The sequence below is a fragment of the Sciurus vulgaris genome (assembly GCF_902686455.1).
Source record: "Sciurus vulgaris genome assembly, chromosome: 5".
Lineage (NCBI taxonomy): Eukaryota > Metazoa > Chordata > Mammalia > Rodentia > Sciuridae > Sciurus > Sciurus vulgaris.
The window spans coordinates 118,269,869-118,282,676 of NC_136465.1; the positions used below are offsets into that span (position 1 = coordinate 118,269,869).

The following is a 12,808-nucleotide window of genomic DNA, read 5'->3' on the forward strand; positions in this document are numbered from 1 at the left end:
ATCTGGAGATTAAACAATATGCTATTATATGATGAATGGATAACAGAAGATATTAGGAAGGAAATTAAAAAATTCTTAGAGGTAAATGAGAACAAAGAAACATCATATCAAAACCTCTGGGACACTATGAAAGCAGTACTTAGAGGGAAATTTATTTCATGGAGCGCATTTAATAAAAGAAGTAAAACTCAACAAATAAACAACCTAACACTACAGCTCAAAGCCTTAGAAAAAGAAGAACAGAACAGCACCAAAAGTAGTAGAAGACAGGAAATAGTTAAACTCAGACCTGAAATCAATGAAATTGAAACAAAAGAAACAATACAAAAAATTGACAAATAGTTGGTTCTTCGAAAAAATAAACAAAATTGATAAACCTTTAGCCACACTAACAAAGAGAAGACGAGAGAAAACCCAAATCACTAAAATTCGGAATGAACAAGGAAATATCACTACAGACAGGATGGAAATACAAAACATAATTAGAAGCTATTTTGAAAATCTATACTCCAACAAAATAGAAAATTTCGAAGACATCAACAGGTTTCTAGAGACATATGAATTGCCTAAACTGAATGAGGAGGACATAAACAATTTAAATAGACCAATTTCAAGTACTGAAATAGAAGAAGTCATCAAAAGCCTACCAACAAAGAAAAGTCCGGGACCAGATGGGTTCTCAGCCGAGTTCTACAAAACCTTTAAGGAAGAGCTCATTCCAATACTTCTCAAAGTATTCCATAAATAGAAGAGGAGGGAACCCTCCCAAACTCATTCTATGAAGCCAATATCACACTGATACCTAAACCAGACAGAGACTCATCAAGGAAAGAAAATTTCAGACCAATATCCTTAATGAACATCGACGCAAAAATTCTCAACAAAATTTTAGCAAATCGCATACAAAAACATATTAAAAAGATAGTGCACCATGATCAAGTGGGTTTCATCCCAGGGATGCAAGGTTGGTTCAACATCAGGAAATCAATAAACGTAATTCACCATATTAATAGACTTAAAGTCAAGAATCACATGATTATTTCAATAGATGCAGAAAAAGCATTTGATAAAATACAGCACCCCTTCATGCTCAAAACACTAGAAAAAATAGGGATAGTGGGAACATTCCTTAATATTGTAAAGGCCATTTATGCTAAGCCCATGGCTAATATCATTCTAAATGGTGAAAAACTGAAAGCATTCCCCCTAAAAACTGGAACAAGGCAGGGATGCCCTCTTTCACCACTTCTATTCAACATCGTTCTTGAGACTCTGGCCAGAGCAATTAGACAAACCAAAGAAATTAAAGGGATACGAATTGGAAAAGAAGAACTCAAACTATCCCTGTTCGCTGATGACATGATTATATATTTAGAGGAACCTGGAAATTCCACCAGAAAACTCTTAGAACTCATAAGTGATTTCAGTAAAGTAGCAGGTTACAAGATCAATGCCCATAAATCCAACGCATTTTTATACATAAGTGATGAATCTTCAGAAAGAGAAATTAGGAAAACTACCCCATTCACAATAGCCTCGAAAAAAATAAAATACTTGGGAATCAATCTCACAAAAGAGGTGAAAGACCTCTACAATGAGAACTATACAACACTAAAGAAAGAAATTAAAGAACACCTTAGAAGATGGAAAGATCTTCCATGTTCTTGGATAGGAAGAATTAATATTGTCAAAATGGCCATACTACCTAAAGTGCTATACAAATTCAATGCAATTCCAATTAAAATCCCAATGACGTACCTTACAGAAATAGAGCAGGCAATTATGAAATTCATCTGGAAGAATAAGAAACCCAGAATAGCTAAAGCAATCCTTAGCAGGAAGAGTGAAACAGGGGGTATTGCAATACCAGATCTTCAACTCTACTACAAAGCAATAGTAACAAAAACGGCATGGTATTGGTACCAAAATAGAAAGGTAGATCAATGGTACAGAATAGAGGACACGGACACAAACCCAAATAAATACAATTTTCTCATACTAGACAAAGGGGCCAAAAATATGCAATGGAGAAAAGATAGCCTCTTCAACAAATGGTGCTGGGAGAATTGGAAATCCATATGCAACAGAATGAAACTAAACCCATATCTCTCACCATGCACGAAACTAAACTCAAAATGGATTAAGGACCTCGGAATCAGACCAGAGACCCTGCAGATTATAGAAGAAAAAGTAGGTCCAAATCTTCATCTTGTTGGTCTAGGACCAGACTTCCTTAACAGGACTCCCATAGCACAAGAAATAAAAGCTAGAATCAACCACTGGGATAGATTCAAACTAAAAAGCTTTCTCTCAGCAAAGGAAACTATCAGCAATGCGAAGAAAGAGCCTACAGAGTGGGAGAATATCTTTGCCAATCATACTTCAGATAGAGCACTAATCTCCAGAATCTATAAAGAACTCAAAAAACTCTACTCCAAGAATTCAAACAGTCCAGTCAACAAATGGGCTAAGGAAATGAATAGACACTTCACAGAAGAAGATCTACAAGCAATCAACAAACATATGGAAAAAATGTTCAACATCTCTAGTAATAAGAGAAATGCAAATCAAAACCACCCTAAGGTTCCATCTCACCCCAATTAGAATGGCGATTATCAAGAATACGAGCAACAACAGGTGTTGGCGAGGATGTGGGGAGAAAGGTACACTCATACACTGCTGGTGGGGCTGCAAATTAGTGCAGCCGCTATGGAAAGCAGTGTGGAGATTCCTTAGAAAACTTGGAATGGAACCACCATTTGACCCAGCTATCCCACTCCTTGGCCTATACCCAAAGGACTTAAAATCTGCATACTACAGAAATACAGCCACATCAATGTTCATAGCTGCTCAATTCACAATAGCCAGACTGTGGAACCAACCTAGATGCCCTTCAATTGATGAGTGGATAAAGAAACTGTGGTATATATATACTATGGAATATTACTCAGCCATAAAGAATGATAAAATTATGACATTTGCAGGCAAATGGATGAAATTGGAGAATATCATGCTAAGTGAGATAAGCCAATCTCAAAAAGCCAAAGGACGAATGATATCGCTAATAAGTGGAGGTTGACACATAATGGGGGTAGGGAAGGGTTAGAGTTAGGGTTAGGGAGGGGGGCAAGTATGGAGGAAGGAACTACTGTATAGAGGGTAAAGAGGGGTGGGAGGGGTGGGGGGAAGGGAAAAAAATAACAGAATGAATCAAACAACATTGCTCTATGTAAATTTATGATTACACAAATGGTATGCCTTTACGCCATGTACAAACAGAGAAACAACATGTATCCCATTTGTTTACAATAAAAAAAAAAAAAAAAAAAGAAAATGCCCAGCATACATAATAAGGATAGAATTTTAAAGGCCACAAGAGAGAAGTAGCAGATTACATATAGGAGGAAAACAATTCCATTATCAGCAGATTTCTCAACCCAGTCCATAAAAGCTAGAAGATCCTGAAACAATATATATCAAACTCTGAAAGAAAATGAATGCTAACCAATAATCTTATCCAACAAAACTAAGCTTCATATTTAATGACAAAATAAAAACATTCCGAAGGAGGCAAGCGAGGAGGATGGCGGAGTCCGGGCTCCTGACGGAATTCTAATGAATCATTGATTGACCAGCACCAATTTACCAGTTGGAATGAGTTGTCAGAAATGGGCATAGTGCTTTTAGACCCAACATGTAACAGATGGATGTTACTCCATGCTGATGACTTTTCCAAGCCAACACCTATTTGATTGTGTAGGCTCTTTGTCTCTTCATCTTTGAATTCAATTGCTAGGGAATAAAGTAAAAGTTCATGTAGTTTTTTCCAAGCTTGAGTCATCATGAGTAGTAGTTTAGGAAAAGAAAAAGACTCTAAGGAGAAAGATCCCAAAGTACCATGAGCCAAGGAAAGAGAAAAGGAGGCAAAGGCCTCTGGAGGTTTTGGGAAAAAAAGCAAAGAAAAAGAACCTAAAACCAAAGGGAAAGATGCCAAAGATGGAAAAAAGGACTCCAGTGCTGCCCAACCAGGGGTGGCTTTTTCAGTTGACAATACAATCAAACGGCCAAATCCTGCACCTGGAACTAGGAAAAAATCCAGTAATGCGGAAGTGATTAAAGAGCTCAACAAATGTCGGGAAGAGAATTCAATGCATTTGGACTTATCCAAGAGGTCTATACACATATTGCCATCATCAATCAAAGAGTTGACTCAATTAACAGAACTTTATTTATACAGTAACAAACTGCAGTCCCTCCCAGCAGAGGTGGGCTGTCTAGTAAATCTCATGACACTGGCTCTAAGTGAAAATTCACTTACCAGTTTGCCTGACTCTCTTGATAACTTGAAGAAGCTGCGGATGCTTGATTTACGGCATAATAAACTAAGAGAAATTCCTTCAGTGGTGTATAGGCTCGATTCTCTCACCACTCTCTACCTTCGCTTTAATCGTATAACTACTGTGGAAAAGGACATCAAAAACCTGTCAAAACTCAGCATGCTTAGTATTCGAGAGAACAAAATCAAACAACTACCTGCTGAAATTGGTGAATTATGTAACCTCATTACGCTGGATGTAGCTCACAATCAACTTGAACACCTTCCAAAGGAGATTGGAAACTGCACACAGATAACCAACCTTGACTTGCAGCACAATGAACTACTAGACCTCCCAGATACTATTGGAAACCTGTCTAGTTTAAATCGTCTTGGTCTGAGATACAACAGACTGTCAGCAATACCCAGATCACTAGCAAAATGCAGTGCACTTGAAGAATTAAATTTAGAGAACAATAACATTTCTACTTTACCAGAGAGTCTTTTATCAAGTCTCGTGAAACTGAATAGTTTGACCTTAGCTAGAAATTGCTTCCAGTTGTATCCAGTGGGTGGTCCATCTCAGTTTTCCACCATCTATTCCCTCAACATGGAACACAATCGAATCAATAAAATCCCATTTGGAATTTTCTCTAGAGCAAAAGTATTAAGCAAGCTGAACATGAAGGACAATCAGTTAACATCACTTCCTTTGGACTTTGGAACTTGGACCAGCATGGTAGAATTGAATTTAGCCACTAATCAGCTCACAAAGATCCCTGAGGATGTATCTGGTCTAGTTTCTCTTGAGGTTCTCATATTATCAAACAATCTTCTAAAGAAGCTTCCCCATGGTCTTGGAAACCTTAGGAAGTTAAGAGAGTTGGATCTAGAGGAGAACAAATTAGAATCCTTGCCAAATGAAATTGCTTATCTTAAAGATTTACAGAAATTAGTCTTGACGAACAACCAGTTGACCACTCTTCCCAGAGGCATTGGTCACCTTACCAATCTCACACATCTAGGCCTTGGAGAGAACCTGCTTACTCATCTTCCTGAGGAAATTGGTACACTGGAAAACCTAGAAGAACTGTATTTGAATGACAACCCTAACCTACATAGCCTTCCCTTTGAGCTGGCTCTCTGCAGCAAGCTTTCAATCATGAGTATTGAGAACTGTCCGCTCAGTCACCTTCCACCTCAGATTGTTGCTGGGGGACCTTCTTTCATCATTCAGTTCTTAAAAACGCAGGGTCCATATCGTGCCATGGTCTGATACAAATCTGCTGGTCCCACACACTGTTCAAAATAGACTGCTATAATGTTTCATATCTATATCTGTATCTATGTAGATATTGATATATTTGGCAGATTTATAAAGACTGCATTATGTGTTTCTGCTAATAGAGGAATTATAGCCATTTAGATTTTTTTAAATTCTGTACAAAAGGCTTACAAGTTTTCTTTGCTGAAATTGATTTTTTTTTTGTTATGTAATCTGATATGCCAGTTTGCTTAAAAATTTGCCAACAAATTATGAAGTTATTAAAATGAAGGGACAGAAGAATATAGTTAGCTATGTTTCTCTTAGGAAAAATAATGTGCAAATGATTTTGTTGCAACTTTTCATATACATTTTCCCATTACCAATTGTCAGATCTTTATAGTATGATGGGCCTGAAGGTAGAATTTTCTTTAACTTATTTTGAAATTTGAGATTTAAATTTTTATATATTGTTTACAGTCAGAGTAAATCACTGGATTTTTTGTTGTTGATGTTTTGATTTGCTCTGTTTTAATCAGTCAAATCTAGAGTTTTATTCTCTGGTAAAGAATTTGCATCAGCTAGTTTATTAAAATTGATTTGCTCGTTGAAACAACTGGCAAAGTGAAAATATACAAAGATCTATAATTCCTTTAATTTTGCTTCTCTTACGAGTTTGTGAAGCAAAATATCTGAAGTGAGTCTTTGAGTAAGGGGAGGATATTGAGACCTTTCCTGTTATAAATATGTTTTCTTAAGTGTAGGGGAACAGACATTTGTAGTGAAAGGAGTTTTTTGTTTTGGGTTCCCCCCACCCCCATTCCTAAAAAGTCACAGATCCACAGAAACTCACAGAAAAAATTGGCAAGTAAATAACAAACACATTCTATATATGTATATACAATGCTATATAGATATGTATTTATTATATCATAAACTACAATAGGTAACTTTAAGGATTTCTCCCTATCCTTGTACAATGAAATGAATGTCTTTCTTTGAAAACTGCAATATATGTACGTTTCAAGGTTATTAAACAGTGTACTATGGTTTTGTATCTTGACTTGCCTTGTACATCTTTCAGTTCTAAATATCTGTGTCTAAGCACAATATCTTCACACGGTGCTGTGTTGCTGCTGAACTAAATGCACTTTTCCCCATACACGGGGCACTGGCTTCAAACAATTCAGTTCAGTACCATTACTTTTATCTCATCTTTTCTTTCTTGATAGTTGATATACGGTTATGGAAAAGAGGAATATCACACAGAAGCCATGGGTAGTTCCATGGAAGTTATGTAAGATGTGCGTGTACTATTTGATATATTTTCTTTTGCTTTACTGCCTTTAAGACTAGCAGAATTGTAAATGTGTGCCCCTTATGTAGTATTCTTAACTTTTGGTAGTATTGGTCCAAGTCAGTTGAATTATTGAGGAAACTCACAGAGTAAGTGCATTCTAGGTATCCTCCTAAAAAAAAAAAAAAAAAAAAAAAAAACCACTTCCCATATAATGAATAACTATTACATAATTACATATTGCTGCTTTTTTTCTCCCCCCATTTAGGTGGACATTGTGTTCTAAACAAAACTTTAAAAAAAAATACTATATTAAGATAGAGATTTGGGTTGTTTTGCTGTTACTGGCACTCAAATTCAGGACTAGGTTTGAGGTCAAACCTATGTTCATAATTGACAATTTTATAAGGAACAACTAAGAAATGATAGGCAGGTGAAGATATAAAACCCTAGAATGCTTAAATGTGCTGTAAAACTATTGTAGATGTCACTGGATTTTACCAAGTAATATCCTTTCTTCTTTTTTCCATCTACTGTGGCTTTTCAGTTAAAATTTTGTTTATAAAAGGAATTTGTTTATTACAGCTCTAAAAAAATAAAAATAAAAATAAAAACATTCCATGATAAACAAAAGTTAAAAGAATTTACAAATAGAAAGCCTGCACAACAGAACATTCTTAGCAAAATATTCCCCATGAGGAGGAAACGAAAAATAACAATGAAAGTCAGCAAAGGGAGGAACTACACTAAAGGAAAAGTCAATCAAAAAAAAAAAGCAAGTCAAGTAAAAAATCAGAAATAAGTCAAAATGACCAAGAATAAAAATCATATCTCAATAATAACCCTGAATGTTAATGGTCTAAACTCATCAATCAAAAGACATAGACTACAGATTGGATTTTAGAAAAAGACCCACTAATATGCTGCCTTCAAGAGAATCATCTCATAGGAAGAGACAACCATAGACTGAAGGTGAAAGGATCGGAAAAAACATATCACACACATGGACTGCATAAAACAGGAGTTTTCATCCACATGTCACACAAAGTGAACTTCAAGCCAAGTTAGTTAGAAGGGATAAAGAAGGACATTTTATACTGCTTAAGGGAATTACATAACAACAAGACATAACAATCATAAATTTTTATGGAGCATCTATGTACGTCAAACAAACACTTCTCAATTTTAGGAATCAAATAGACCACAACACAATAATACTGGGTGACTTTAACACACATCTCTCAGCACTGAGTAGATCATCCAAACAAAAATTGAACAAAAAACTATAGAACTCAATAATACAATCAATAATTTAGACTTAACAGTCTAATATTAGCAGTCTAATATACAGAATATTTCATCCATCAAGGAGCAAATACACTTTTTTCTCAGCAGCACATGAATCCTTCTCTAAAATAGACCATATATTATACCACAAAGCAACTTTTTTTTTTTCTTTTTGGTACCACAGATTGAACTCAGGGGCACTCAACCACTAAGCTATGTTCCCAGCCCTATTTTGTATTTCATTTAGAGACACAATCTCACTGAGTTGCTTAGCACCTTGTCATTGCTGAGGCTGGCTCCACAAAGCAACTATTATTAGAAAATACAAAAAAATAGAGATACTACCATACATTTTATCAAATCATAATGTTATGAAATGAGAAATCAATGATAAAATAAAAAAATAGAAGAAATTCCAACACCTGGAGACTAAATAATACACTGTTGAATGATGCATGAATAACAGAAGACATGAGGGAGGAGATAAAAAAATTCTTAGAAGGAAATGAGAATATGAATACAACATACCAAAATCTCTGGGACACTATGAAAGCAGTACTAAGCAGAAAGTTCATTGTATAAAGCTCATCCATTAAAAGAATAAAAAGTCAACAACTAAATGACCAAATATTACATCTCACAACCCTAGAAAAAGAAGAAGAGATCAACACCAAAAGTAGAAGACAGGAAATAATTAAAATCAGAACTGAAATCAATGAAATTGAAACAAAAGAAACAATTCAAAAAATCAACAAAATAAATAGTTAATTCTTTGAAAAAATAAACAAAATTGATAAACACTTAGCCACACTAACAAACAGGAGAGAGAAAATTCAAATTACTAAAATTTTGAAAGAAAAAGGAAATATCACCAAAGACACTATTGAAATACAAAACATAATTAGAAGCTATTTTGAAAATCTATACTCCAACAAAATAGAAAATCGCAAAGACATCAAAGGTTTCTAAAGACATACAATCCATCAAAACTGAATCAGGAGGACATACACAATTTAAATACATCAATTTCAAGCACTGAATAGAAGTCATCAAAAGCCTACCAACAAAGAAAAGTTCAGGACCAGATGGATTCTCAGCTGAGTTCTACAAGACCTTCAAAGAAGATTTCATTCCAATACGCCGCAAAGTATTCCATGAAATAGAAGAGAAGGGAACCCTTCCAAACTCATTCTATAAAGCTAATATCACCCTGATACCAAAACCAGACAGAGACACATCGAGGAAAGAAAATTTCAGAACAATATCACTCATGAACATAGATGCAAAAATGCTTAACAAAGTTTTAGCAAATCGCATACAAAAACATATTAAAAAGATAGTGCACCACAATTAAGTGGGTTTTATCCCAGGGATGCAAAGTTGGTTCAACATCTGGGAATCAATAAATGTAATTCACCATATCAACAGACTTAAAGTCAAGAATCACATGATTATTTTGATAGATGCAGAAAGGGTATTTGATAAAATACAGCACTGCTTTTATGCTCAAAACACTAGAAAAAGTAGGGATAGTAGGAACATACCTCAACATTGTAAAGCTATCTATGCTAAGCCCATGGCCAATATCATTCTAAATGAGAGAAACTGAAAGCATTCCCCCTAAAAACTGGAACAAGACAGGGATGCCCTCTTTCACCACTTCTATTCAACATCATCCTTGAAACTCTAGCCAGAGATTTAGACAGACCAAAGAAATTAAAGGGATATGAATAGGAAAAGAAGAACTCAAACTATCCCTATTTGCCAATGACATGATTCTATATTTAGAGGAGCCAAAAACTTCCACCAGAAAATTTCTAGAACTCATAAATGAATTCAGTAAAGTAGCAGGATATAAAATCGATGCTCATGAATCTAATGCATTTTTATTCATAAGTTATGAATCCTCTGAAAGAGAATTTAGGAAAACTACCCCATTCACAAGAGCCTCAAAAGAAATAAAATACTTGGGAATCAATCTCACAAAAGAGGTGAAAGACCTCTACAATGAGAACTACAGAACACTAAAGAAAGAAATTAAAGAAAACCTTAGTAGGTGGAAAGATCTCCCACGTTCTTGGATAGGCAGAATTAATATTGTCAAAATGGCCATTCTACCAAAAGTGCTATAAAGATTCAATGCAATTCCAATTAAAATCCCAATGATGTACCTCATAGAAAGAGAGCAAGCAATTACGAAATTCATTTGGAAGAATAAGAAACCCAGAATAGTTAAAGCAATCCTTAGCAGGAAGAGTGAAGCAGGGGGTATCACAATAGCAGAACTTCAACTATACCACACAGCAGTAGTAACAAAAACAGCATGGTATTGGCACCAAAATAGACAGGTAAATCAATGGTACAGAATAGAGGACACAGAGACAAACCCAAATAAATACAGTTTTCTCATACTAGACAAAGGTGCCAAAACATACAATGGAGAAAAGATAGCCTGTTCAACAAATGGTGCTGGCAAAACTGGAAATCCATATGCAGCAAAATGAAACTAAACCCCTATCTCTCACCCTGCACAAAACTCAACTCAAAATGGATCAAGGACCTTGGAACCAGACCAGAGACCCTGCACCGTACAGAAGAAAAAGTAAGTCCAAGTCTTCATCATGTCAGCTCAGGATCAGACTTCCTTAACATGACTAAAAAGCTTTTTCTCAGCAAAGGAAACTATCAGAAATGTGAAGAGAGAGCCTACAGAGTGGGAGAATATCTTTGCCACACATACTTCAGATACAGCACTAATCTCCAGAATCTATAAAGAACACAAAAAACTCTACATCAAGAATACAAATAATCCAATCAACAAATGGGCTAAGGAAATGAGCAGACACTTCTAGAAGATCTACAAGCAATCAACAGATATATGAAAAAATGTTCAACATCTCTAGTAATAAGACAAATGCAAATCAAAACTACCCTAAGATTCCATCTCACCCCAATTAGAATGGTGATTATCAAGAATACAAGCAACAATAGGTGTCGGCGAGGATGTGGGGAAAAAGGTACACTCATACATTGCTGGTGGGGTTGCAAATTAGTGTAGCCACTCTGGAAAGCATTGTGGAGATTCCTTAGAAAACCTAGAATGGAACCACCATTTGACTCAGCTGTCCCACTCCTTGGCCTATACCCAAAGACTTAAAATCAGCAACTACAAGTGCCTTCCACACATGAATGGATTAAGAAAATGTGGTAGATATACACAATGGAATATTGCTTGCCATAAAGATAAATGAAATTATGGCATTTTCCAGTAATGGATGAAACTGGAGACTATCATGCTAAGTGAAATAAGCCAATCCTAAAAACCCAAAGGCCAAATTTTCTCTCTGACATGTGAATGCTAACTCACAATAAGGGAGGAGGTGGGTAGGGAAGAATAGAAGTACTTTGGGTTAGACAAAGGGGAATGAAGGGAAGGGAATGGGACAGATTGCAGAATGAATCAGATAGTACTTTCCTAGGTTCATATATGAATGTACGACCAATGTAATTCCACAGCAGGTAGAACCAAAAAATATGAAGTTGTACTTCATGTATGTGTAATATGTCAAAATACATTATACTGTCATGTATAACTAGAAAGAACAATTTTTTAAAAGAACAAAGGTAGTGAGGATTATATGAAAGAAATTTTGCTTATTATTAATAAAATACATGTGGGTTACCTGTGAAAAATGTCTTTGAGAAAAGACTGAGAATTTAAGATTTATGGAGACTGTTAAAAAAGAGTCAAATACAATTGAATATAAATTTTAGATTTAAATTCAATTTTAACATATTAGATAAATATTCAGAAAATTATTCTTCATCTACCTAATAAAAAATAAATTACACAAATCCTCAAAGCATGTGAATAGCCCCATTCATTCAAGTATTATATTAGAAACTCTTAAATGAGGTTTGCAGCTTTTGATTTCAGGTATACTTTTCTAGTCAGAGCAAAATTATGTAGCTACACTGGATGAAAGCACCATTCCAATTGGAGATATACGATCTGTTCCTCTGCTTAAAACAATTGAAGAAAAACTGGGATCTCAGGGAAAGCAGGCACCAGAAGAAAATGCAGAGTCTCGTGATATCACCTCTGATGTTCCATAAACTCAAAAGCTCGAATGTAAGTTAGGGAATCTTTAGTTACGGCAGTGGTAATGGTACAGCTGATTCCCTACTGAAGGCTCCTCAGGTGCACGTTACCCTCATTTCTTCGCCCACTGACACCAAGAGAGTGATAGAAAAGACACATCACTGCCCAATTAGCAAGTATAATGAAAGAGCAAAAGAAGAGGTATGCCAATCCTAAAAAGCAAAGATTGAATGTTCTTACTATTATGTAGAAGCTAAAGCACAATAAAGAGGGGGAAGGGAAGAAGGGAATTTCAGTAGATTAGACAACAAGGGAGTAGAGGGGGAGTGTAGGAATAGGAAAGACGGTAGAATAAACCTAACTTAATATGTCTATGTACGCGTATCAAAATGCCTAAGTGAATCCCAACATCGTGCCCACTCACAAGAATGGGGTGCAAATTAGAATAAGATATATTCCATGCTTGTATAATTTTATCAAAATGGATTCTACTGTCATATATAACTAATAATAACCAATAAAAGAAGTTTAAAATTTTTAAAA

At 35.4% G+C, this 12,808-nt stretch overlaps 1 protein-coding gene across 1 annotated transcript; it reads left to right on the forward strand.

The window, feature by feature from the left end:
• The first annotated feature begins 3,569 nt into the window (after positions 1–3,569).
• LOC306661951 (leucine-rich repeat protein SHOC-2-like) lies at positions 3,570–7,118 on the forward strand. The gene has a single exon (XM_079141306.1). The coding sequence runs from the start codon at positions 4,149–4,151 to the stop codon at positions 5,589–5,591; it is 1,443 nt and encodes a 480-aa protein (XP_078997432.1). The 5' UTR covers positions 3,570–4,148; the 3' UTR covers positions 5,592–7,118.
• Positions 7,119–12,808: the final 5,690 nt, after the last annotated feature.

Bases quoted from the DNA above. Each gene is read 5' to 3' on its own strand.
- LOC306661951 (XM_079141306.1), top strand. From the start codon at position 4,149: ATGCATTTGGACTTATCCAAGAGGTCTATACACATATTGCCATCATCA.